This window comes from Rattus norvegicus, chromosome 6, assembly GCF_036323735.1.
Source record: "Rattus norvegicus strain BN/NHsdMcwi chromosome 6, GRCr8, whole genome shotgun sequence".
Lineage (NCBI taxonomy): Eukaryota > Metazoa > Chordata > Mammalia > Rodentia > Muridae > Rattus > Rattus norvegicus.
This window is the reverse complement of record NC_086024.1, coordinates 136,855,689-136,883,575: the sequence shown is the minus strand read 5'-3', so window position 1 is coordinate 136,883,575 and position 27,887 is coordinate 136,855,689. Positions and strand designations below refer to the sequence as shown.

Sequence of the window (27,887 nt, the reverse complement as noted above, 5' to 3'; positions counted from 1 at the left end):
CACCACGCCACCACACCAGCACGCCACCACGCCACCATGCCACCACACCACCACGCCACCACACCACCACGCCACCACGCCACCACGCCACCACGCCACCACGCCACCACACCAGCACGCCAGCACACCAGCACACCAGCACACCACCACACCAGCACACCAGCACACCCTGTGTATAACTGTTGACAGCTATGGAAACCAGGCCAAAGCCACCAGGACTCCATGTCTCAATTTCTTCTTTAGAAAAAGAAAGAAACTCTCCAACTTGATTTCTATGGTTCTATTTTTTTTGACAGATGAGTCTTTTAATAGAAAAACAAAGAATTCCCTGCAAAAAGTCAAAAGCCACACGTGCAACAGTAGCAACAACACACATTTCTTCAATCCAGACAGCCGAGTTTCAGTTCTTTGCCTTGGGAGGTGGCCTGTACACCTAACCACAGTGTGGTCTCGTTCACGGGGCTCTAGCGTCAACTGCTCCTGGGGCTCCACGTTCTCTGGCTGCATGGTTTTCACTTCAGATGCAGACACAGCTTCTGCTGAGGCCAAGGAGTCAATGCAGTTGGCCTTAATGGAAATCACAAAGTGTCCTCCATTCCGCAGGAAGGTGTGGGCATTCAGGGCCACAATTCGGGTTTGGTCTGGCTTGGCCACCATCGCAATAAGCATGCAGTATTTGTGTGGGTGCCGAGCATCTTCGATTACAGGAATAATGTTGGTCCTCTTCTTGGCCAAGTTGATGAGGTCACAGCCAGAGCGGTGGGAGAACTCAACTGCATAGACCAGACCTTCCCAGCCGACAGTGTCAGAGATGTGGAGACGGTGGTGCCTGTGGCTGCCCCAAGGTAGAGAGCACCTTGGCCCTCGGCTTGATGTGGATCTGGTCTACGCCAGCCATGATTGCTGTAGCCAGCCTGGAGCAGAAGGGGTTCCAAGCTTGGTACTGTCTTGCCTGCCGGGCAACCACCTTGACCCCAGCTGCCCCCAGACTGGAAGCCTCCACCTTGTCCACCTCCACTTCCTCATCCCCTGAAGCCACCACCTCCTCCACCTCGACCTCGATCTCCATCGCCAAAGCTTCCTTGTCCACCGCCAAAACCTTCTCTCCCTCCTCGGCCTCCTCCTCTACCACTTCTGTCACCAAAGCCACCTCTGCCACCAAAGCTGTCCCCACAGGGCTGAAACCTGGCTTCATTACTGCATTCTGGTGGCGTGACTCAGGCAACCTGCGGCGTCCCAGACTCCACAAGTCTCAGGCTTTCACACGTGGACCTAAGTCTATTATTTTATAAGGAGACTGAACACATTTCTACTAAAAAGCCTGTCAGTATAGTCACATGACTTCAGACTTTCATTTCAAGTCTGTCAGATGAATTCTGAGTAAGTAGCGACTATCCCTCACAGTGTGTGTGCGGTACACCGTCCCTTACAGTGTGTGTGCAGCATTATAAAATCCTAGTCACTCTTCTGACAATCAGCAGTAGTCAGCAAACACAAATGAATGTGGATTTCAAAATCTATGATAAATAAAGTATATCTACTCCATAAAAGCATGATTTAATCTGCAGCAAATAAAAATGAAATCTGGAACACTTCCTATTTTATCTACAACTCTTTTTACACTACAATAAGCAATGGTTTAAATTTACTTACTTTTAACCATGCTTAACAACATATAACTGTCAACCATCTAACCGTCCTGCTCCTCCAGGCGGCTTGACACAGGTCATGAGAGGGTATGTGCATGCTTATAAGTCAGCCATCAGGCAGGAAGCGAGCAGCAGCCACCCAGCCCCCTCCTTCTCCACAGCTACACCTGGCTGTGTGCTCCTTACACAAGCGCTGCACCAGACAGGAAAGGAGAGCTACTACTGTTGGTTTCCAGTGTGACGGATTACAGGTGCAGAAGCCTGTGGTGCGTCTGAGCAAGGCACACACAGGGTTAGCCCAGGCTCCTTGGAGGTGCTTTGTGTTACGGGCAATGCTGGCTCGTCTTCTGGCGTGTGCACATTAATCCCCTCGTTACCAATACTGTCATGCTTTACTCAATGGCAAAATTATAGTAGGAAAATTTTACCTCTTCTTTACACCGATTTATAGGCAAATCAGGATATTTGTAAGTTGTCTCTGGGATGCATGCCACATTACTTATCTTAGCCAATGGTGACCTCAGACCTGCAGTCAGACAAAAAGTTATTTTGTAGGTGAAAAATAAGTAAACAAGCCAAAGACCTATCTAATCTGTGTCTATGTCTTGTCACGTGTACACACACAGACAGAGAGACACACCCCTACACCTGTGCTAAACATTCTGTACGGCTGACAGTCCTTCCCCCCTGGTGGGTCCACTATTAATGATGTAGCCAAGCAAGCAAGATGGCCTTCCATCCCAGCCATCAATACTGTTGGCCGGCACTGCCTCCTAGGTCAACAGACCTGACACACACAGTATTCAGCACCTGATTGTTTCAACAGCGGCTCAGTAATGTGGGATTCCGGTGGTGTATACAGGTGGTGAGTGTACATCCCTTGCTAATTGATAATGGTGACAGGTAAACACAACTTACAGCCATGGGTGTGGTGAAACAGGTTTGTTTGCTGTGCTAACTGTATTTGCTTTGCTGTCTGTCTGATCCTATTTAACACTTCCTTGTAAAGCGCTGCACCGCTCTGGCCAGCCTTCAATTCTGAACTGCCTCAGGTCACCACGTGGCAAAAACCAAAACTCTGGAGCTCCTGCATGCCACCTTTGCAGATAAACATGATGCTCAACGCCTCTGCCTCCATGGTCCCTCTCTTTCTCATCCTTTCCTGTACCTACATCAGCTTCCCATTCTCACCCTAAAAACATGTGCTTAAGCTTTCTTTCACAATTAGTCTAACAGTGTGTGACTAAAGTGTTACTTTTCTTAATTTTGTGGTGCTGGGAATCAAACTCAGGACATTGCACACAGTTTTTTTTTTTTTTTTGGTTCTTTTTTTCGGAGCTGGGGACTGAACCCAGGGCCTTGCACTTGCTAGGCAAGTGCTCTACCACTGAGCTAAATCCCCAACCCCACAGTTTTTTATATATGCACACACTCACACATTTAAATTTTGGGGCGTGACATTAGAGATCAAACCTCGGTCCTCCCACACACTCTCCCCCAACCCCAGCTTCTCTGGTATGGGCCAGGTTGGGGTTTTTTGTTTGTTTGTTATTTCAGTCGGTTGGTCGGTTGGTTCGGGGTAGGTATGATGTGTATGATGTGGGTTTGTTTGTTGTTATTTCAGTCGTTTGGTCGGTTGGTTCGGGGTAGGTATGATGTGTATGATGTGGGTTTGTTTGTTGTTATTTCAGTCCTTTGGTTGGTCGGTTCGGGGTAGGTATGATGTGTTTGTTTGTATTTTTGAGACTGGACCTCGTGCAGCCCAAACTGGCCGTGAACTCTCTGTGTAGCTAAAGATGACCTTGAACCATTCTCCTGCATCCATCTCCTGAATACTGGGATCACAGGCATGAACGCACGCACGTCCACACACCGCCAACACTGCTTATGAACACACACATGTCCACACACTGCGCCAACACTGCTTTGCCCTCACGTTTCTTTTTTTTTCTAAACGTTAAACCATACCAAAAAAAAAAAAAAAAATGAAGACAACGGAATCCTGTCATCCTCACAGACCAGGCAGTGAGGTTCTGGAAGAACCTGAGCTGGAAACCATGACACCTATGTCCCCAAGCTTTGAAGCTTTCCTGTGGTCAGGAAAGGAAGAAGCCACCACAGCTGTGCGGGCAGACACAGTGAGGGCAGAGGAGCAAGCGAGCAGCCAAGGAAGAGTGTCTGAAGGACAAGCGTCCAAGGTCGGAGAGCGAGGACTCTCAGGACAGCAGGAAAGGGAGCAGGTCTATATTTCTGTTAAGAAACCTTGAGCCTAGTTCACAATGTTGCTAAAGGAACCTTGCTGCTCTGATAACACGGATGTGACAGAACTTGACTACATCCATTTTGAAGGTTGCTACTTAAAAACAGAACATTTACAAGAAAGAAAAACCCAAAAGCCCTTGGCACAGTGTCTAAACCATAGCCTTTCTCCACGCAGCACAAGATATCACCTGACAGTTTTAGGTCACTGGCTAAAGCAGACCCAACCCAGAACAAGCCTTGTCTTCACTGACACTGCCCCGGGGTGGACAGAAAAGCAGGGAGCAGAAATGCTCACAGCTGTGTGGCTGATGGATTTGTATAAACAGAACAGAAAGAAAAAGCATCAACAATAATTTAAGGCAAGCCAACAGATGACATGTGACAAACGGAAGTCTAGGAGATGAAAATAAAACACTGCAACCTCAGAGCACACCGTTCTCCATTCCCACTTTCTTTGTTATCCAGACACTGAAAAACTCCTAGAAACCGAGGGAGCAGGAGCCACAGACACTGCTTCCTGTCTCAAATCATCAAGCAAGCTAAAATCTGACACAAGTTCAGAGGTCACCGGATGTAACGGACTTCCACAGCTAAAGCCTGTCACCTGGCTGCCCCAAGAGCATAGAGTTTGCCTTAGAACCTAGACACTGCCCATCCAGCTAGGACAGAGGCACTACCATGCCTTTAATCCCAGCTCTCGGGAGGTGGACAGGCGGGTCACTGTGAGTGCAAGCTAGCCTAGCCAGTTACGTGACCAGACAGTCTCCAAAACCAAAACAACACAATCTAGATCTATCCATATTTAAAAAACTAAACTAAAATACTGGACTTATATCTTAAATACAAAACTTAATCTTCAAAAAAAATTATGTATTGCTTTCCCCAAGGGTGGAGTGAAGTTCTATATTCAAACTGAGCGCAGCTTGAAAGAGGCGACCTGTTTCTCTCCTCAGCACTGCACAAAGGCTTTTTTCTCTTACAGGATCAGAAGAAAAGCTTAGAGGGGATGAAACAACCATTAAAAATGTCCCCACACAGGTTGGGTGGTAGAGCGCTCGCCTAGCAAGCGCAAGGCCCTGGGTTCGGTCCTCAGCTCTGGAAAAAAAAAAAAAAAGTAAAAATGTCCCCACACCCCAGAGAGGCGGCTCAGCACACACAGCTCTTGTTCCCACTCAGTTCCCACTATCAGGTGGTTCACAGCTCCCCAGACCCTGCTCTAGGATTCAATACTTCTGGTCTCTATGAACACCAGCACTCAAGTGTAGACACTCACACAACAGACACACACTCACACACACTCACACAACAAACACAGACACACAACACACACACACATTCACAACAGACAGATACACACAATTAAAATAAAATACTTTTAAAATACCTCCCCACTCCTAAGAAGAGCTCGCTGCAGCTTCTGCTGACTGCCTGACGACAGCTTCCAGGACAACTGAACACAGCCAGGTAAAAGCAAAGGCCATGAGAGGCCACAGCTGAAGGCAGGACTGCCCTGTTGTGAAGACACCACCTACCTACTCAGTTTCCATCTCTAGGAAATCAGTTACTTTTAAATATGAAAAATTAGTCTAATGTAGTATATGGAATTTGATACATATCCTTACATTTTCTACACAGAAACACATCCTTGAATACCTACAAGTGAAATAACATCAATGCCACCCCAAACTCAGTAATATTTTATAACAGTATTCTATTACTCTATTGTGCAGTAACTGAATGTAACATAGTATTTGGTCTGGAAACAGAAGTATCAAAGTGAACTCATGATTTCATTGTAAACAGACACCAAGCTAGAAATAGCTGTGTTATCATGTAGGCATTTGCACACTGGAACATCCACACAGGGGAGTTCCTCTTAGCTCTTCTCCTCAGATACACACTGCTCTCTCTCCTTCATTCTTGAAATAAGAGCACCAAAGTCCTTTCTAACACTGGCTTACATAGAGACACCCTCCATCCCCCCCAACACCGCCTTCTTCCTAGAAGCTGAGAGTCTGTCCACTCCATTAGATCAGTACCTGGGTTGCTTCTTTCCTCTTTGATCCAATTCCCCTGCCAAACCAGAGGCCATCTCGAAAGATGCCCCCAGCATGTCCAGTACCCACTGTAATGCCTTCCTTTAGTAGGCAAGTCCCTCTGGTACCTCGGCTTCCCATAGCAAAGGTTGCCAAGGGCCCTTAAGGAGGGCCTGCCACCCAGACCACTCAGACCTGTAAGGAGGGCCTGCCACCCAGACCACTCGGAGGAAGACAAGGACACCAGGGCTGCACTCATCCTGCCCTGACTCTTCAGCCCAACTCTTGGTTGCATGTCTTGTCCCTCAGTGAGGGCCACACAGCCACCCACAGTGAGAAGGCACACATCAAATCCTAGGGGCAGACAGTCAGACCCTCTAACAGAGTCTCCACTCCACTCAGTTCTGGCTTCTTTGCCGTGTGTTCAGGAGCTAAGTGTCAGGTCATTTCTTCTGGGAGCATTTCTCCCTGCTCTCCACAACAGGACCAGGGCCACCAAGGTATAGAGCTTTGTAAGGACTTCATGAGGCCAGGAGCCCCAGGAGCGTCTCCTCTCTGCCTGACCTTGTGAGATTTCCAGGACATCCAAACTGCTCTGATGAACACAAGTATGATCATTTTTCTGTGACAGGAAGTTCTAATGTCACTCTACCACAACCCTGCCACCTGAGGAGGAAGTCTCCACCAAGGAACTGTCTTGATCAGACTGGCTCCGGGAATGTCTGTGGAGGGGTGTCCTGATGGCCGACCGAGGTGGGCGGCCCTGAACTGCATCAGTGTGAAGAAAGCTGGCTGCACAGCAGGGACAGGCAGGCATCCGAGTGCACTGTGTGCTCGATGCTCCTAACAGTGGCTGTGAAAGGACTAGGGTAGGCTTCCTACCTTGGTTTCTCTTTAAACAATAAAAAATAATAATAAATTTTACACTCATATTATAGGTGAGTATTATAACACCTGAGTATAAGAGATGAGATTACTAATAAGCTTGCTTAGGAAACATTAAGTTACACAGGAAGAATTTAGCTGAAGAGCATTGCTTCAAATATAACTTTAAAGTCACTAGCATACTAACTGGACTTCCTAGAAACTCTGCGAGTTCTATGCAGTAGAGAAAGGTCATTCAGATTTGGTTTACTGCAGATCTATCTTTCGGAACTCATTATCAGGAGTGTCTGTCTGCTCATTAAGCCCCTTCCCTCATCACTGTAAGCGTGAGATGCTCAGAGGACTAAGTTGTGACTATTCTCTGCACATTAGCCACTTGACTGCTTGAAAGATAACAAACACCTGTGATTTCCGTTTCTCTATCGCTTGCTTAGCTCCTCAAACTGTATCCAGCTGTGGGAGCCTCAAGGGCTCCTGTCAACGAAAGCAGCCTGTGGCCACAGCATAGTGCAAGAATGAATCAACGTGAGCTGTACACGTCCTAGTCATGCCATAAACTCCCTGAGCGGGAGCCAGAGGCTACAGCTGCATGCTCAGTACAGAGTCTCTCCTTCCCATGCTCAGTACAGAGTCTCTCCTTTCCAGTCCAAGTGCATGGAGTAAATTCTTGCTAGAAAAGCTAATCTACCTTTGCATCCTCAGCTAAGGGCTGAAACCTGGAGGTAAAACCCAAATAAACTCTTTCCTGCCCTGTTTCTCTTGGTAAGGGCGATGGTCACAGCAAGAGAAATGCAGCTAGGACAGTATCCAACCCAAAGGGAGCAGCCATGCAGAGCCCCTTAAAGGCCCAGAGGGGAGATGAGGCAGCAGAAGACGCCACTGAAGCCAGCGAGAACACAGAAGACGGCAAAGCACCAAAGGCGGCTGCTGCCTTGAGGTGAGTAAGAAATGACAAGAAATAAAATACAGTACCCGACCTCAAACAAAGTTCAAACACAACGCTAAATCAAAGAATGCGCACAGTAATGCCTGCATTCCCAGGAGACACAGAACACAGCAATCTGTGTCATTAGGAGGCTCGTATGGATGCAGGGCTAGGGGTTAATGGAGTACTACTGGGCAGCCTGTACTTCCTAATTATTAAAATGGCTAAAGGCAAATAAGGAGATGTGTCCGTAACTGTCACGACTGGAGTGTAAGTAAATGGGGCAGGAGTGCAGTCAGAGCTTCACGATAGGTGGGCACAGGCCAGCCCCTCCGAGGAGGAGCCTCCTCCACAGGAGGGAGAGGGCTCACCACAAAGAAAACAACTTAGCAGCAACTTAGCCCAGGCGCTCACCAGTGCACCCTGCAAAGGGAGAACAGTCTGCACCAGCGAATCCACCCAACTCAGGACGCTGTGGATTGATCTGTGACTCTTAGACCAGTCTGACCTACACAGGGAATTTCAGATCAGCCAGGGCTACAGAGGGAAACCCTGTCTCAAAAAAAGGTTTTTTTTTTAAGATCTTTTACTTTTTATTTCATATATTTCTACTCTTCGAAATTATGCTTTAATGTTTTAAAAATCTAGTCTTTGCATGTGTATGTGGTATATGTACATTCATGTGCTCTTGTTAAGGGTGTGTGTGTGTGTGGTCTATGTACATTCACGTGTTCTCGTAGGTGTGTTTGTGTGTGATAATAAGTGCAATGGTCACATGTTCACACGCATGTGGAGGCCAGGGATCTATGCCTCATGTCTCCCTCACTTGCTCCCCATCTCAGTTTGTGAGACAGAGTCTCTCGGAGAGACTGGAGCCCAACCCATGAGTGTACTTATCCCAGTATGCTGCCAGGCTCTGCCAGCCCCTGCTCTAGCAGTCTTGGGACCACAAGTGCACGCACCACACCAAGCTTTTATGTGGATGGGTGAGATCCAAACTCAGATCCTTGCTCATAGGCAACAGACACTTCACCGACTGCACCATCTTCTCAGCCCCCTCCTAAGTTATGCCGGTTTGTTTTTAGAGACAGGGGACTTGCTGGGTAACTCGATTTGCAGACCAAACTGGCTCAAAATCAAAGGTTCAAAGGCTGAGCCCTCACCTCAGCCTCATAAGTGCCAATATTAAGTGAGCCCTACCACATCCAAACCCAGCTAAAGAAACATTTTTGTTGTTGTTGTTCTTTATTTTTTTGGAGCGGGGGACCAAACCTAGGGTCTTGCGCTTGCCTCTGCCACTGAGTTAAATCCCCAACCCCCCTAAAGAAACATTTTAAGTATTCTTTTTTTTTCTTTTTTTTCTGGAGCTGGGGACAGAACCCAGGGCCTTGCGCTTGTTAGGCAAGCGCTCTACCACTGAGTTAAATCCCCAACCCCTTAAGTATTCTTAATAGTAATTTAGGGGATTAAATAATGATTCAACCTTCAGAGAACGGGGTATTTAGGCTCTATATTTAAGATAAAAACTAACACTTTATAATCTACTATATACTCATCCCCCCCCCCAACTTTTGAATTAAGAAGCCATGTAAGTTGTTGAGGGTTTTTTTTTTTATTTGTTTGTTTGTTTTATTTTGACCACAATACTGTATTTCTTAAACTTTTGGAAATATGAGCTTTTAATACATAAACAATACATGCACTGTATATAAGGTATTTAAGGACACCTGCTTACCTGGCCCACTGGGTGGCTGATCTTGGCCATAAATATCAAGTTCTTGTGCTTCAAGCTGTCTGTATTTGTTAATATACTCTACTTCTGAGCTCCTCTGGCTGAGCGACCTGCAAAGAACAGTTACAAAGTCAGCACGGTCTTGGTCTGCACAGAGACCTCCTGACTTATTCTATGGAAGTCAGGGGAATGCTCTTATTTAATTACCATATGGAGAGGAACAGCAACGATGAAAGCTGTGGTGCTGGGAAGAGGGTGTGGCCTGGCAGTGAGGAGACCTGGCCGTTGAGGAGCAGGTTTCAGTGCCCAGCACCCACACACGATGGCTTACAACCACTTTTAACTCCAGTTTGGGGGATCTGATGTCCTTTTCTGATCTCCACAAGCACAAGGCACAAAATTGGTGCAGACTTACATCATACATACTAACAATACACCCATATGCATACAAATAAAAATAAAATTTAAAAAGCAATACAAATTGTTTTTTAGTAAACTAAGTTGACAAAAAGAGCAAGTCCTCGCAGAGGAAGAGGAGTGGGTGATCTGACCATCCACGCTGACACAGGACAAGCTGCAGATACACTAAGACCTTAAAGCCTGCTTCCCCTATGGCCTCACCATCTTCCCTAGAACCTGCAAATCTGCACACATAAAGCCACATGCGCAAGCGTGTATAGAAGAACCCACTCAATACACAAACACTTATAGAGCACCTGCCACTTGGAGGGCATTGTCTCAAACGACAGAGACCGCACAGCAAGCTAAGCTAAAGGCTTGTGAAAATGCCACCCCAGAAACAAAGCATCCACTGACTAGGGACACAGAGCTAAGCTTGCCAGGGAATGCTGTGACCTCCGGCTCAGGAAGCTAAGGCTGCAAGAGTTCAAGTTCAAGCCAGCTTGGCCTACATAGTAAGGTCCGGACCAGTCTGAACTACAACAGGACACTGTCTCAAAAGAGATGGTCTCAAGTTAAGAGAACTACTGCTCCAGCAAAGGATGAACCCAGTTCAACTGCCAGCGCTCACACTGGGCAGCTCACAAGTGTCTTAAGTCTGGCTCAGGCCTGCCTGAAGCCTGTCCTCCTTGGCTGTCGACACTCATGTGCACACACACACCCCCCCCACACACACGTATAGTTTAGCCATAATAAAAAGCATTTTTAAATCCAAAAACAAAAAGTAAAACAAGAATCCCAGGATAAGATGGTGACCTTTAACGACATATACAGTTAAAACCTATAAAAGTGTTCAACAATCTTAGGGCCAAGCTAAAAAGTATAGTTCATCCTTAATATGTGCTGTCTTCAGGATGTCACAGCTTCTAATCACAGTAACAGATTTTAAATGCCCAGAGCATTAACCGAACATAGCATTATGCATATATAATAGCATTATATATAATAAAACATCAATATGGCACATATATCATTCTATCAAATATAATTGCTTAGTTATCTGTGACTAACTGATATCCAATATCAGAGACTATAGTACACTACATGAGTTTAAGTCTGAGACTTAACTGTTATGTTAATTTTATGTGCCAACCTGATTCAGCTAAGGGATGCATAGATGGCCTGAAAAATATCTCCAGCTGGGTAAATTCAAGGCCAGCCTGGTCTACACAGGCCAGCCAGGGCTACATAATGAAACCCTGTCTCAAAAGGGAAAAAAATAGAGTAGGGGCATGACGTCATGGCGAAGACGGTTGGGTTCGTTTGTTTTTCATTTATGTTCCCTAAAAGGAGAAGTCATGGAAAGACTTTGAGCAGAGGAACTGGCATGAGTTTTCTGGGAGCCCAGGGAAGTTGGGGCTCAAGGTCTGCAAGGACAACCCTGACCACGTCTGTGACTGGACAAACACCCGAGTGCTCAGGGCCGTGGTCCTGAGAATGGTGTGTGACCTGGGTGATCCTGCGTGCTAGGAAGAGGCCTCAGCAGGGACCTTTGGAGCTTTGGAGGCAGCAGCGTCTGAGACCGCATCAGCACAGAGAAGGAAGCATGGCAGGAAAAGTAGGGGCAGGCTCACTAAGCCCCTGGGCCTGAAGCACGTGGTATATGGTGACCTGGGGAACGTTGAGCAGCTAAGTGGAGATAAGTACTCTGACAGGAAGGGGTAAGTTGGAGAAGTATTTCTGGTCAACTGGTCCCATGACCAGCATCTGTTAGTGACTTAGTTTGAAAACTCTCACATCATGGAAGCTAATGAAAGCTCTGATGGTCACCTTAGCTCCGCCCATGGGAGATGGACCAACAGACAGGACCCTGCTGATGACACAGAGTGGTCATCTCTAGCACTTTGACTTCTCCAGAGAAGTCTGTCGGCAAGGCTGTGGGCTTCAGTGCAAAGGCCCCAACAGTACAACAATGCACTCGTGTTGTGTCCAGGACACTGGGGAAGGGTGTCCAAGATGCGTACATCTCCCTCCCTCGAAGCTTATGAATGAGAGAAGCTGGGATCCCCTGGAACCCAGGAAGTGGCCAATATGTGTCATTTCTATCAAATGAAGCCACACTGTGACATCGAGCTTACCTGTCACTTAAACCCTAAAGTCAAATGCTTCAGCCCATTTATCTCAATGAACCACGGGTAGAAAAGCACCTACCCACGTAAGTGTGACAAGGGACATGAAGGGTCTCTCTCACTCACTCTCATTTGTTGACCTGGGACATCATTTTTCTGACCTCAGCTATTTGAGGCACCTGATTCTATTCTATTTGGGCTCCAATATCCACCCCATCAGCTCCACCAGCTCCTGCAGACTCAAGTACGTTAGGCCTGGTTCCCTAATGTGATGCAGGTCATGATCCCATAACTGCAGGGGAGACAGGCTTCATAAGCATCACCCATTGCGCATTTCTCCGGAAAACATTCAGTGTACTGGTTTGAGCGGCACTCGTCTACCTCTGCCTGATTCAAAACTTCTATCTGCATTCTTCCATTACTGATGTTCTGCTCATCAGTTCAGTCACCAAACTACTGCGGTCTGCCTCCACACTGGCATCTTCTGAACGTCTAGGAGGAGCAGGCTCCTCTACACCTTCCTCATGGAGCTTGCAGTGTAGGGAGAGAGAGAGAATTAGAAGGCACGACAGAGGTGACTCACGGGAAGATGACTCCGTGGTTAAGGGCACTTGTTACTCTTGGGAGGACCTGGGTTTAGTTCCCAGCCCCCATATGATGGTTCACAACTGCCTGTTTCTCCGATCTCAGGAGATTTAGCCCTTATCCTGGCCTCAGGAGTACCAAAGCACGATGAACATTCTATGCAGACACTCGAATTCATACATAACATTGTTTTCAAAAATCTCTTTTGTGGTCTGCGCCCAGAGCTGGCCCTGTGCCACAGCCCTCTGTACCCAAATCCCACTGGGAGAGAGCTGGTCTTCCAAGTGTGCTGACACACAGACTTACAGGATGGTCAGAGACATCAAGACAGAAAGACCAGCTAACACCAGAGATAACCAGATGGTGAGAGACAAGGGCAAGAATCTAAGCAACAGAAACCAAGGCCACTTGGCATCATCAGAGCTCAGGTGTCCCACCACAGCAAGCCCTGGATATCCAAACACACTGGAAAAGCAAGATTCTGATTTAAAAATCACACCTCATGATGATGTTAGAGGACTTTAAGAAGGACATAAATAACTCCCTTAAAGAAATACAGGACGCGGTTGGGGATTTAGCTCAGTGGTAGAGCGCTTGCCTAGGAAGCGCAAGGCCCTGGGTTCGGTCCCCAGCTCCGAGAAAAAAGAACCCCCCCCCCAAAAAAAAAGAAATACAGGACAACACAGGTCAACAAGTAGAAGCCCTTAAAGAGGAAACACAAAAGTCCCTTAAAGAATTACAGAAAAATACAACCAAACAGGTGAAGGATCTAAAAATGGAAATAGAAACAATAAAGAAATCACAAAGGGGGACAACCCTGGAGATAGAAAACCTAGGAAAGAGATCAGGAGTTGTAGATGCAAGCATCATCAACAGAATACAAGAGATAGAAGAGAGAATCTCAGGGGCAGAAGATACCACAGAAAACATCAACACAATCGTCACAGATAACGTAAAATGCAAAAAGCTCCTAACCCAAAACATCCAGGAAATCCAGAACACAATGAGAAGACCAAACCTAATGAAAATTAGTGATGATTCCCACCCTACTGGGCCAGTAAATATCTTCAACAAAACCATACAAGAAAACATCCCTAACCTAAAGAAAGAGATGCCCATAAACATACAAGAAGCCTACAGAACTCTAAATAGATTGGACCAGAAGAGACATTCCTCCCGTCACATAATAGTCAAAACACCAAATGCTTAAAACAAAGAAAGAATATTAAAAGCAGTAAGGGAAAAAGGTCAAGTGACATATAAAGGCAGACCTATCAGAATTACACCAAACTTCTCGCCAGAGACTATGAAAGCCAGAAGATCCTGGACAGATGTCATACAGACCCTAAGAGAACACAAATGCCAGCCCAGGTTACTGTATCCTGCAAAACTCTCAATTAACATAGATGGAGAAACCAAGATATTCCATGACAAAACCAAATTTACACAATATCTTTCTACAAATCCAGTCCTACAAAGGATAATAGATGGAAAACTCCAACACAAGGAGGGAAACTATACCCTAGAAAAAGCAAGAAAGTAAGCTTCTTTCAACAAACCCAAAAGAAAATAGCCACACATAATTCCACCTCTAAAAACAAAAATTATAGGAAACAACAATCATTGGTCCCTAATATCGCTCAACATCAATGGACTCAATTCCCCAATCAAAAGACATAGACTAACAGACTGGATACATAAACAGAACCCAGCATTTTGCTGCATACAGGAAACATACCTCAGTGACAAAGACAGACACTTCCTCAGAGTAAAAAGGCTGTGAAAAAAATTTCCAAGCAAATGGTCCCAAGAAACAAGCTGGAATAGCCATTCTCATATTGAATAAAATCAACTTTCAACCAAAAGTTAACAAAAAATATAAGGAAGGACACTGCATACTCATCAAAGGAAAAATCCACCAAGATGAACTCTCAATCCTAAATATCTATGCTCCAAATGCAAGGCACCTACATCATAAAAGAAACCTTACTGAAGCTCAAATCACACATTGCACCTCACACAATAACAGTAGGAGACTTCAACACCACACTCTTATCAGTGGACAGATCGTGGAAACAGAAACTAAACAGAGACATGGAGAAACATTATGAACCAAACGGATTTAACAGACATCTATAGAACATCTCGTCTTAAAACAAACGGATAAGAAAAAAAATCTTTTTTGCTTGGTACTTTTGATTTTGTGTTTTGGTTTTGGGGGGTTTTGTTTTGTTTGGATTGGTTTGGTTTTTTGCTTTCTGAGACAGCGTTTCTTTGTGTATCCCTGGCTGTCCTGGAACTCACTCTGTAGACCAGGCTGGCCTTGAACTGAGAGGGATCTCCCTGCCTCTGCCTCCTTAGTGCTGGGACTAAAGGCGTGCACCACTACCTGGCATAAAATCTTTTTTTAATGAGTAAAATAAAAGTACGTCATAAAGGAGCACAGGGGAGCCTGTGTCGGAGAGATGGGACATGGAGAGTCACAGTGTCAGCCAACAGGGGTGGCATCTGGGGAACATCTGAAGGAGGTAGACTAGGCTGTTTGGCTGTTAGGGGAAAATGGCCCTGAGGTCCCAGAGTGTAGCTATCTTTTTGCTACTTTGTGGGTTCTTTTACTACTTCCTACTGATTAGGGGCATCAGCTTCCTTGGGGCAAGTTTGAACTTCATCCTCAGGATATCCAATCTCTGCTAAGGCCTGCTTCCCAGCTCTGAGCTACAGCTCAGCAGATGGTGAGATATCCAAGACCCAGAGTCCATCAGACCAAGGTTTCCCACTTATTTCTTCTACCATCTCCAACCAAACTCACCCCGGGCATGGGAACTGACTCTGTCTTAGAGTAGCAAGGGAGCCGGGCATGGATGCAGCACAGGAGGCAAAGCAGCTAGATCTCTGTGAGTTTGAGGCCAGCCTGGTCATCCACTTTCCCTTCCCACACTGGCTGTTAACTCTGCCAGAGGCCCAGCTTTGATTCCCAGCACCCCATTGGTGGTTCACAGCCATCTTAACTCCAGCCCCAGGAGATCCGATGCCCTTCGTTTGGGCTCTGCAGCAGGGCACATATGTGCACACATGCATGCAGGCAAAGATCCATCTACACAAAAGAAAAAAGAAAAAAACAAGTAAACGAGACAACAACCGTCACTCAGAGAACGGCCCAGCTGTTTCAAGTCTTCCGTGCGCCATAGCTAAGGAGGTGCCGGTGCAGCCGAAGTGACCCATTTACTAAATTTACTGCACAGCTGACAAGCTCTCACGATAAGCTGGGTTTACCTGATAAACAAAAATTAATTTAAAAAGAGAAGTGCTTCTCTTGCCAACAAATATGTTCTCTAACTCCAGGGTAGTAGGAGAGATGTAAAGAGAATGGTATTTAGTCTCTGCTTCAGTCTTAACAATTTCATGAGAAAGGAGAAAAATGAAATTTAGTTAAGTAGCACAAACCAAGCACCAGATAACATGTGTGTGCAGTAAGTTCAAACCAGAGGGTTGGTGCGGACTGAGGTGGGAACGAAAGCCCTGAGACGTCCAGGCGTGAGCACTGCCGCAGATGGAGACACCTAGTAGGCTGGGTAGAGAGAACGAAGGCTCAGGAAGTCCTTTAAGGCCATTAAAATCTGCTCAAAGGCTAGGTGTTGTGGCCTATGCCAGTAATCCACCTGAGGCTGAGGCAGGAGTACAGGAAATCTAAGGCCAGCAAGGGCTACACAGTGAGACCTTGACTCAAGAACCATCACACAAATCCTGTTCAAGGGAATTATCCTAACCACAAAGTCCTTGCCTGAACCCCTCATCTGACTTGAAGGAATCAGGGCATGAATGCTAAATAACACAGACGACTTGTAATTATCTCATTCACACATTCATCTTCCCCTAGGAGGGCAGCCCCATGACAGCAGGAAGAGGACCTGTCTAGTGACTGAGTCACCCTAGTCCTAAGCCTCAGATCACAGGAGACATCAGTAAGCATCTGTTGAGCAACTGAGCACCAGCAGATGTAAGAGACCTAGCTGAGCTAGAGGAAGAGGGAAACAGAGTAAGTTCAAACAAGAGTGGGATCCAGGAAAAGGTGTTGAAGAAACAGAAATGAGTCAAGCAAAAATACATACATACATACATACATACATACATACATACATACATACATACCAACAAAAACGAAGAAACAAAACCTGACCAGACAGCAGCTACAAACAAAACAAAGATTAGGCATTGAGTGAGCAGTCGGTGTTTCCAAATCTGGGGTGGGGTGGGAGGGCCAGCATGGTGTGCGTGCTCTATCCCAACACTCAGGAGGCAGGAGCAGGAGCAGGCGAATCTCTAAGTTTGACATCAGCCTGGTCAACATCGTGAATTCCAGGACAGCCAGGACCTTGTGCTGAGACCCTGTCTCAAAATAGAACAAAACTGAGGGGCAGGCCAGGAGCCCAGCAGTGCAGCACTGGTCTGCTCAGCACTGCAGTGGGTCAACAGGGAGAGCTGGGGATGGGGAAGCAACGCAAAGACTGCAGAGGACCTGAGTAGAATTCAGGTTTGCTCTCCTTCTCCAATACATATGATATTTTAGTTACCACTTCAGAGAAAGGAAGAGTTTGAAGAGGAACAAAGTTGTTCAAAGGGAAAAGTGGCATGACTTAGTACAACTTTGGTTTTAATTTGGAAGGACACCTTGTCACAATAAACGTCACTCCCTCCTTTCTCCCACTACTGCAGGCAATGTAATATGAGCGCCTCTCACTGAGGATAAGGAAGCCTGACGTCTGGCCTTTCCCAGACATCACAGTAACTCCAGCCTGACCACACCTGTCACTCTTGATCATACATGGCACACAGGTCTGATGGGAACAATGTCTATTATTCTTAGCTCACTGGGAAGAAAAGCAACAGAAGAGATAAAGGTTATAAAAGGAAAAGCTACATAATGTCATCGCCCAACAGAAACTAAGAAGCTAAAGACCTTTTATAAGCGAGCCACTGTTTTACAAGACAAACATCTAAATAGAAAAAATGTACAGCAAAGCCCAGGGCCAGAAGTGTCCCCTAAGCAGGGTTGTAACTGCGCCTCTGAGACTTGAATCTATACGTAGTGTGGTGACCCTGACTCTGGCTCTCCTTCCTCCACACCCCCAGTGGGGGTTTCTGGGATGGGGTTCTGCCCATGCCTGATCTCACTCGGTGCAGTTCTGTTTCTAACTTTGTTCTTCTTCACAGCTCTCCCTTCACTGGTGACCCACTGCTGTCTCACCACCATGAACACAGACGGTCAAATTCACGCTGTTTCTACCTAGGTGCTTTAGTACCCTCCAGCATGTCACCCTGCTTCAATACCCAGATTTGCTATTTTATAGACAATAAGTGGATGCAGAAGATAACATTTGCTAAGCTCCCACATGACTTGTGCCAGCACGCTCTGCCCGGTTCACTCCCTTACTCCAAGCTTTCACAGAGGGTGCGTTTGCATACAGCCAAGTCTCATCTATTTTTTCACTAGGAGGGACAGTGACCTGGCTTCCAAATTGCCTCACAGTTAGCAGAAGAATAAAAGCAGCAGTGAGGTTATTTTTAGAGCTCCACAGGCATAAAAATGCGGCTTGGAACTGTGACCCACAGCTACGCACAGCAGAGCGTCACACCACTCGGCACTCCTCCTCGGCAGCGAGAGCATCTGTGGTGCCTCAGACGCCTGCCTTTCACTCCATTCCTAGAGACGTTGCAACATGCATTTGGGATCAGCATGCATAGCTGTCAGCGTCTTTTTCAAAGAAAATAAGCTACAGTCAAAAGGCAGACAGTTCTCTGACTCATGAAGATGGAAGGTTATATATACATAAATGTCTCTCCAGTGAAGACGACTGAGCCTCACTCCTAACACACAAAGTTGTTTGTTTCAAACACAGTTCCAGTGGGCAAACGAGGAGACATTCCTTCCCTGGGGGACACCCCCAGGAGAATGAGACCCACCTGAGAGAAACACGGCTTCGTCCCCAACTTGGGCAAACTCCGGCAACATTCCCACAGCAGACCTCTGTCTCGGCAGGTAAGCTCACGCTTTCTGTTCTAAGTCAGTGCTCGTGGACAGCACTGTTCAAGACAATGGTGTTTCAGAGCCCCTAAAAACTTCTATTAGCGAGTGTTATTTTCAGAAATAGTTCAGTTTGTATTATTATGATTTTATTTCATTTCTGCTTAGATTTTATCTAGGTATTTTCAAAGCTTGGGTTTAGCACTGACCTAGTTAGAAATTGAAAGAATTTAATCCACATTCTAATCTTATTTTGACCTGCATGTTTTACCAGTGAAAAAAATTCATTTACTTTTCTGGCAATAGTAAAGAAAAAAATATTTACAGAAAAGAACCATAAAAATTTATGCAAGTAAACATCTAATATCTCTACAGCCTAAAAATGCCATTTTTTAGCTGGGTGAAATGGCCAAAACCTTATTCCGACAAACAAGCACGCCACACTGGCTCGGAGGCGGTGACAAAGACTCTGCTTCGGGAGTTAAAGTGGCATCTCAGGGAGCGTGAGAGGTTAATGAACGAGATCGAAGATGAACAGAAGGTGAAGAGGACAGGTGTAGACTACAACTGGCTGAGAAGCTACCAGACTCCTCGCACAATCCCAGCTACCGAGCAAAGACAACTGGAAGTTCTTTGCTCACAAGTACAACCTTGTCAAACCGGAACTGTTCTCAGCAGGTAAAGTACTATGTTCTTCACGGTCTTGCAGTGTGTGTGAGCTGTAGACTAAAAACTGCCGCATTACATAAACTCTTTAACATGTCCGGATGCCTATCCGGAAATTCCTACACACCTCTGGACAGCTTACTGGTAGAAATTTACTTTAATTACAAAGTTTTTTCACTAAAAGCCTAATTATAACACTTTTCTGTTACTAAAAAGGTAAGTGTCTAGGACACAGTTACATAAGTAAGCAGCGTTTGGGAAATGGGGTACAAGAGAAATTTCTAAATACTCATCCCTGTGTCCCCCGTAGATTTCGAGAACTTTTGGCAGAAAATGATGTACTTCCCTGGGAAATTGTCTACATCTTCAAGCAAGTTCTGAAAGACTTCCTCAGCAGCCCTGACAGAGGGGGTCTTCATGCTGGCCTGTGGGACTCTGACAGCACCTGTTCCCCTGCGCTCCCAGGTGAAAGCTCTGAGGGGCCAGACAAAGATGAGATACCCACGATTTCAAGTTATGTAGACAGAAATGCCAAGAACAGGTTTCCATCATGTTCACACAGAGCATGGAACCTGCCGTATTATCACCCGCCGAGCTAAGGAGTTAGCAAGAGCACCTCAGAGTCATGCCCCTCAGCACTGACGGGAAGAAACTGTCGCATGACCCCGGGTTTCTCTGCTACAGCGTCAGGGTTTAGTTAAAATTCCTGTGCCTCCAGCCTCTCTAAGCAGTACTGTTTTCTAACCACTGGAAATAGTCAACATTTTAATGAAAATATGCTTTTAACTAAAATACTGTCCAAATGTCTGAAGTTTCTTATACCCCAAACATGTCACAGAACTAAAGAAATTTACTATGAAGTATGACAGACTCTTTGTGAAATAATTAATCTTGGCTTTTATTCTAAGAGAGCCGATGTGTAGAATAAATGATTAATGTGAGCTTCTCCCTACAATGCAACTGACATGAAATCTGCCTCCATTACGTGATGTCACCCTTTGTGGGAACAAGGGAGAGGGTCCATGAGTGTGGAAATGATCTTCAATTTAAAAGCACTGGCAGTGTTCGCTTTCCCAACTGTTCCTGAGAGAACCTCACTAGTCATAGGTAGGAGTTTAAGACTCCTGCCCTTTAAGCGAGGCACAGAGGGCAGTCATGAGGCAGCAGGCAAGCTGGTGTGTGACAAATGGATGATAAGGAAACCCAGAGCACCAGAAAAGGTCTACTTAAGGCTCTGGTTAACATCAAAACAAAGAAGAGAAAGAAAATGTCTTACGCTCTTTCTGAGTTCTGACTCAAATCCAACAGAACCTCACAGCAGCTCATGAGAACTGCCAACAATCTGATTTTTAATCATGGTTAGACACATCCAGGTTTTTATACCTCAAGCTGTTTGAAATACCTAAATTTAGCAAAGGAATTGAGGTTAAATGTGTGTGTGTGTGTGTGTGTGTGTGTGTGTGTGTATGTGCATGTGCGCACGTTCAACCGCGTGTGTGTAAGGTGCTTCGGGCACATTTTATTGTCAATGGTATGGGCACAGTGGCCGGGGAATAGAGAAAACAAGTCCCCACAGAACAACAGCTGCTCAGTACTTTACACAACAGACCTTCAAAGCTGTTACCAAGCCTGACGAGTCTACCTAGCAATGCTGAAGTAATTCTACATTCCTGATGCTGTGCATAACCCTCATTTAATCCAAACCTTGTACATCTGAGATGTTATTCTCACTTGACAAAGGAGCAAACTGCTCAGGCCAGCTCAGTGCCTTGCCAAATGCAAGGTAACTAGCAGAGCTGGAATCAACACGCTGCCTGTCACACCGGCCCCCCAGCTCCCTCCTGCAGTCCAGATGCAAACAGCAGTTGCCTATCTGACAAGTCCCCCTGCATGCGTACAGGAAGCATAACACCAACACGTTCAAAGCCAACATCGCAGGAGGCTGTTTGTTTCCTAAAAGAATAAAATCCAAGGGGCGGGGAGCAAGCCAACAGCTAGGTCGGTGAAGCACTTCCACTGAGGCCTTGAGTTTGATACCCAGAATCTGCATAAAACAGCTGAGTGTGGTAGCAGGAGCTCTAAACCCAGAGTCAGTGGATCCCTGGGATTTGCTGGCCAGCTAGCCTAGTCTACTTGGTGAGATCTAGGCCAGTAAGAAACCATCTTCAATAAACATATAAACATAAAAAAGGGCGGGAGGGTGAGATGGCTCAGCACTTGCCACCAAGCCTGACAAACTGAGTGTTATCCCTGGAACCCAGAAAAGAGAAAGAGAATTGACTCCCATGAGTTGTACTGGCCTCCACATCTATACGTGCACACACCTCCACACATTTATCATATAGCATGCACACAAACACACAAACCAAACTTTGTCTAAAACACACACACACACACATACACACACACACAGAGAGAGAGAGAGAGAGAGAGAGAGAGAGAGAGAGAGAGCACGATCCTTCAAGTTCTTCAGCAACTCCCATGTTCTGTGTCAGTGGGTGCAGGTCCACCCACCCTGTATACAAACAGGGTCTCATAATCGCTCAGGTTCCCTCAGGATCGGGGCAGATCAAAGGCAAAAACACACAGGTACAAAGATGACTGGCAAGGCTGGCCTTTGGCTAACACAAATAACAACAAAAGGGAGCTCCTGGGGGTTGGGGATTTAGCTCAGTGGTAGAGCGCTTGCCTAGCAAGCGCAAGTCCCTGGGTTCGGTCCCCAGCTCCGGGAAAAAAAAAAGAAAAAAGAAAAAAAAGGGGGGGGGGGCTCCTGAAGAAGGAAAAAGGACAAAACTAAGGAGAAATTAGGAGGAAGTCTTCAGTTATGGAGATGACAGGATCTTCTCTAAGCAGAGGTGTGAACAGGAAGACATCATAGGAGAACCCAGGAGGGGAGCACTCCATACAGAAGAGAAGGGAGGAGTACAAGGAGCCTTCAGCACAGAAAAACAACAGCAGACAGCAGCAGGAGATCACAGTAATTCAGGCAAGTACTGGGTGGCCACAATTAAGCATTCCAGTTGTGTCCAATAGCAATGTACCCAGGAAAGTCACCTGTGTGTTCAACCTCAGTGTGAGTGTTGGTGTGAGAATGTGCTCATTCTATAGATAGTAACTGAGCATTGGCCTCATGCCAGACATTCCTCTAGGTGCTAGAACAGAAAAATCATGAGAAGCCAGATCAAAGACGGAAGGTTCTTGCAGTAACATAAGCAAGAGACATGGCTACTTCCGGGAGGTAATGTCTTACTCTGGAAACACACACGCACACATGCACGCACACATGCACGCACACATGGTGAGTTGCCAGGATAATCCTCATTTCTGCTCTCATTGTTCTGCACACTTACTTATCCTCAAATCAGTCTTGAGGGGAGTGTCAGCCATCCGCCCGCCCACCTGCCTGGAGAGTAAGGTATACCTTAAGAGTCAGGCAGGGGCTGGGGATTTAGCTCAGTGGTAGGGCGCTTACCTAGGAAGCGCAAGGCCCTGGGTTCGGTCCCCAGCTCCGGAAAAAAAAAAAAGAACCAAAAAAAAAAAAAAAAAAAAAAAGTCAGGCAAAGCAGGGGTGAATCAGAGAGCTGTCAGGTCCGAGGGAAAACCCCCCACCCCCCACAACCCCCACCTCCCTACACCTTCCCCCTCACCCCTTACCCCATGCACCCCTCCCCATCCCACCAACCCCACCCCCCACCCCCACTCCTGCTTCCAACTGCAGCACTCACTCTGCTAGCCCAGAGGAACCATTCCTCATCTGTCAAAAGGGACAAGTGTCTGTGGTACCCATTAGCATACCAAAGTGCACGCTGGCCCCCAGCCTCACTCAGTACCTGTGGCTCTCCTCAGCACCCTGTTTTCCCCCTGCCCTAAACTCCTCCAGATCGTGGGCTTCCCCTGCCCTGGCTTCTTGTCTCCACATAACCCGGCTCTCAAGGCTCTCTCCCTTACCTCCTTCCCTGGCTCCTGGCATGGCCCGGTCCACTCTGCTGGCCATGTTCAATCTACTTTCTCTCCCTGCTCTGGACTCTTCCAGATGCCTCTGCCTGTTCTCTCCCTCCTATCTACAATAAAAACTTTCCCTTCAACCACACCTTGGAGCAGTCATGCTCCCATTATATACAGGGGCAGCTCTCCTGTCTAGAATGAAGAACTGGTGTAGCAGGGCATTTCATTCGTTCACTCAAACCCCTGAGTGTCTACTGTATGCCAGAGGCTGTAGCGAATGCACGAACTCTGTGACAGTTCTGCCCTTGGTAAGCTCTCCTGTGGGAAACAGCACATGGAGGACTCCCAAAATATATATGCAAAGAGATGTGTGGGCAGAATGCAGAGATGCGTGGGTGGGGTGCAGAGATGCATGGGTAGGGGGCAGAGATGTGTGGGTGGGATGCAGAGGTGCATAGGTGGGAGGCAGAGATGCATGGGTGTAGAGATGCGTGGGCAGAGTGCAGAGATGCGTGGGTGGGATGCAGAGATGCATGGGTGTAGAGATGTGTGGGCAGAGTGCAGAGATGCGTGGGTGGGGTGCAGAGGTGCATGAGTAGGATGCAGAGGTGCATGGGTGGGATGCAGAGGTGCATGAGTAGGATGCAGAGATGCATGCGTGGGATGCAGAGATGCATGGGTGTAGAGATGCGTGGGCAGAGTGCAGAGATGCGTGGGTGGGATGCAGAGATGCATGGGTGTAGAGATGTGTGGGCAGAGTGCAGAGATGCGTGGGTGCGGTGCAGAGGTGCATGAGTAGGATGCAGAGGTGCATGGGTGGGATGCAGAGGTGCATGGGTGGGAGGCAGAGATGCATGCGTGGGAGGCAGAGATCAGGAGCAGGATGCAGAGATGCATGGGCAGGGTAGAGGTGGCCTCACTGCATGACTTCCTAACCCTCTGCACCCACCCACCCCCACAAAAATCTCTTTTTTCTCAATCCACCTTACCAACTTCTCAACTGCAGACACTGAGACCAAACTGTAGGGCTGTCTGCTCTATCTCTGCTCCCCACAAGACCTACCGTACCATCCCCGGGCTGAGTGTTCTTGTCACACTGGGCTCAGAATCCTGACCCCAAAAGGATGTAGCTCGGGCCCAACTTCTCTCAGACAGACTCACTACATTGACAGCTGACAGGCATGTCAAAGTTGTGTCCAAATCAATTCTGTGGAACCCCTCATACCAGTTCTGTCAGGGGTTCTCTTCCTTTTGGCTCAGACAGAGACCTCTGTGCCACCCATGGCAACCTGGAACTTGCTCATATCCCGTTTCTGACCCTGCTGTAAAGTGGGTGCCTCTATCCTATGCATACTCAAGGCTGAGCTGGGGCTCAGCTTTGGGCTTGGCTGGCATGCGTGAGCGCTAGGTTCAACCCAGAGGCTCAGAAGAGAAGGAAGCACTTGCCCAGCTTTGAGGACTCAGGCCTTTAGTCCCAGAATTGGGAGGCTGGGGAAGAAAGATGTATTTATCTAAAAAAAAAATACAACTGTCATTCTCCCCTCCCCTCAACTACTAACTAGTCTAAACACGCTCTTGCTTGATGTGGTAGAGATTCTTAGAGAAACACCAAAGTATATGTACGGAAAGGTTCAGGCTGGAGACCCAGGAAACAGTCAAACGCTGGGAGTCCAGTGGCCATCTGTCAATGGCACACTGATATCATGGAGGATGAGTTGCTTTCTTCAAGTCCAATTAAAAATAAGTCTGTGGGGCTCGCTTTGGCAGCACATACACTAAAATTGGAACAATACAGAAAAGATTAGCATGGCCCCTGTGCAAGGATGACACGCAAATTCGTGAAGCGTTCCATATTTTTATCAGACCTCCACAGAATACCTCACACCAATACTGTCCAAACTATTCCACAAAGTAGAAACAGACGGAGCACTACCGAATTCCTTCTATGAAGCCACAATTACTCTTATACCTAAACCACACAAAGACCCAACAAAGAAAGAGAACTTCAGACCAATTTCCCTTATGAATATCGACGCAAAAATACTCAATAAAATTCTGGCAAACCGAATCCAAGAACACATCAAAACAATCATCTACCATGATTAAGTAGGCTTCATCCCAGGCATGCAGGGATGGTTTAATATACGGAAAACCATCAACGTGATCCATTATATAAACAAACTGAAAGAACAAAACCACATGATCATTTCATTAGATGCTGAGAAAGCATTTGACAAAATTCAACACCCCTTCATGATAAAAGTCCTGGAAAGAATAGGAATTCAAGGTCCTTATCTAAACATAGTAAAAGCCATACACAGCAAACCAGTAGCTAACATTAAACTAAATGGAGAGAAACTTGAAGCAATCCCACTAAAATCAGGGACTAGGCAAGGCTGCCCACTCTCTCCTACTTATTCAATATACTTCTCAAAGTCCTAGCCAGAGCAATCAGACAGTGAAAGGAGGTCAAAGGGATACAAATTGGAAGGGAAGAAATCAAAATACCACTATATGCAGATGATATGAAAGTGTACTTAAGTGACCCCAAAGTTCCACCAGAGAATTACTTAACCTGATAAACAACTTCAGCAAAGTGTCAGGGTATAAAATTAACTCAAACAAATCAGTAGCCTTCCTCTACTCAAAGGATAAACAGGCTGAGAAAGAAATTAGGGAAATGACACCCTTCACAATAGTCACAAATAATATAAAAAACTTCAGTGTGACTTTAACCAAGCAAGTGAAAGATCTGTATGACAAGAACTTCACATCTCTGAAGAAAGAAATTGAGGAAGATCTCTGAAGATGGAAAGATCTCCCACGCTCATGGATTGTCAGGATTAATATAGTAAAGATGGCCATTTTGCCAAAAGCAATCTACAGATTCAATGTAATCCCCATCAAAATTCCTACTCAACTCTTTAAAGAGATAGAGCAATTTGCAAATTCATTTGGAATAACAAAAAAAACCTAGCCTCAACAATAAAAGAACTTTTGGGGGAATCACCATCCCTGACCTCAAGCAGTATTACAGAGCAATAGTCATAAAAACTCCATGGTATTGGTACAGAGACAGAGAGATAGATTGGTGGAATAGAATTGAAGACCCAGAAATGAACCCACACACCTATGGGCACTTGATCTTTGACAAAGGAGCTAAAACCACCCAGTGGAAGAAAGATAGCATTTTCAGCAAATGGTGCTGGTTCAACTGGAGGTCAGCATGTAGAAGAATGCAGATCGATCCATGCTTATCACCCTGTACAAAGCTTAAGTCCAAGTGGATCAAGGACCTCCACACCAAACCAGATGCACTCAAACTAATAGAAGAAAAAGTGAGGAAGAGTCTCAAACACACGGGCACTGGGGAAAATTTCCTGAACAAAACATGAATGGCTTATGCTCTAAGACCAAGCATCGACAAATGGGACCTCATGAAACTGCAAAACTTCTGTAAGGCAAAGGACACTGTCAATAGGACAAAACTGCAACCAACAGATTGGGAAAAGATCTTTACCAATCCTACATCTGATAGAGGGCTAATAGCTAAAATATAATATCCAAAAGAACTCAAGAAGTTAGACTCTGGAGAGCCAAATAACCCTATTAAAAATGGGGTACAGAGCTAAACAAAACATTCTCAGCTAAGAAATATCGAATGGCCGAAAAGCACCTAAAGAAATGTTTAACATCCTTAGTCCAGGGAAATGCAAATCAAAAACATCCCTGAAATTCCACCTCACACCAGTCAGAATGGCTAAGATTAAAAAAAAAAACTCAGGTGACAGCAGATGCTGGCGAGGATGTGGAGAAAGAGGAACACTCCTCCATTGTCGGTGGGACTGCAAACTGGTACAACCATTCTGGAAATCAGTCTGGAGGTTCCTCAGAAAATTGGACATTCCACTACCTGAGGACCCAGCTATACCTCTCTTGGGCATATACCCAAAAGATGCTCCAACATACAACAAAGACACGTGCTCCACTATGTTCATAGCAGCCTTATTTATAATAGCCAGAAGCTGGAAAGAACCCAGATGCCCTTCAACAGAGGAATGAATACAGAAAATGTGGTACATCTACACAATGGAATACTACTCAGCTATTAAAAACAATGACTTCATGAAATTCATAGGCAAATGCAATGAACTGGAAAATATCATCCTGAGTGAGGTAACCCAATCACAGAAAAACACACTTGGTATGCATTCATTGATAAGTGGATCTTAGCCCAAAACCTGGAACTACACAAGATACAATCCACAGACTACAGAAAGCTCAAGAAGAAGGATGACCAAAATGCAGATGCTCCCATTCCTTCTTAAAAGGGGAAAAAATATCCATAGGAGGTGATATGGAGGCAAAGTTTAGAGCAGAGACTGAAGGAATAGCCATTCAGAGCCTGCCCCACATGTGGTGCATATATATATATACAGCCACCAAAACTAGATAAGATGGATGAAGCTAAAAAATGCATGCCGAAAGGGACCTGATATAGATCTCTCCTGAGAGACACATCCAGAGCATGTCAAATCCAGAGGTCAGTGCTAGCAGCAAACCACTGAACTGAGAACGGGACCCCCTTGGGGGGAATTAGAGGAAGGATTGAAAGAGCTGAAGGGGCTTGCAACCCCATTAAGAACAATAAT

The 27,887-nt window shown here is 46.1% G+C and overlaps 2 protein-coding genes, 1 non-coding gene and 1 pseudogene across 10 annotated transcripts in view; 2 read left to right on the top strand and 2 right to left on the bottom strand.

The window, feature by feature from the left end:
- The window catches only part of Tdrd9 (tudor domain containing 9), a 115,429-nt gene that overhangs the window by 82,650 nt on the left and 4,892 nt on the right, over positions 1 to 27,887 (bottom strand). For all 8 annotated transcript variants that reach the window (XR_010052076.1, XM_017594515.3, XM_017594516.3 and 5 more), the window contains exons 2-3: positions 9,493 to 9,599; positions 2,078 to 2,175 (exon numbers count right to left, since the gene is read on the bottom strand). Coding sequence is in view for 7 of the 8 variants with exons in the window: in XM_017594515.3 (XP_017450004.1) it covers positions 2,078 to 2,175; positions 9,493 to 9,599 (205 nt within the window). In the remaining variant the exon portion in view is untranslated. The remainder of the gene's footprint in view (positions 1 to 2,077; positions 2,176 to 9,492; positions 9,600 to 27,887) is intronic.
- Fbl-ps3 (fibrillarin, pseudogene 3) lies at positions 231 to 1,195 on the bottom strand (annotated as a pseudogene).
- Positions 18,248 to 20,152, top strand: Rd3l (RD3 like). Its single transcript, NM_001134560.1, has 3 exons — positions 18,248 to 18,639; positions 19,000 to 19,302; positions 19,601 to 20,152. Exons 2-3 carry the CDS (start codon positions 19,007 to 19,009, stop codon positions 19,887 to 19,889), a joined length of 585 nt encoding a protein of 194 aa, NP_001128032.1. The 5' UTR covers positions 18,248 to 18,639; positions 19,000 to 19,006; the 3' UTR covers positions 19,890 to 20,152.
- Positions 24,987 to 25,093, top strand: LOC120093285 (U6 spliceosomal RNA). The gene has a single exon (XR_005486394.1). It is a non-coding gene; the product is annotated as a U6 spliceosomal RNA (small nuclear RNA).

Excerpts from the sequence above, each read along its gene's own strand:
- Rd3l (NM_001134560.1), top strand. The coding sequence starts at position 19,007 with ATGCCATTTTTTAGCTGGGTGAAATGGCCAAAACCTTATTCCGACAAA. Across the intron at positions 19,303-19,600 it reads ACCGGAACTGTTCTCAGCAG|ATTTCGAGAACTTTTGGCAG; the intron begins GTAAAGTACTAT and ends TGTCCCCCGTAG.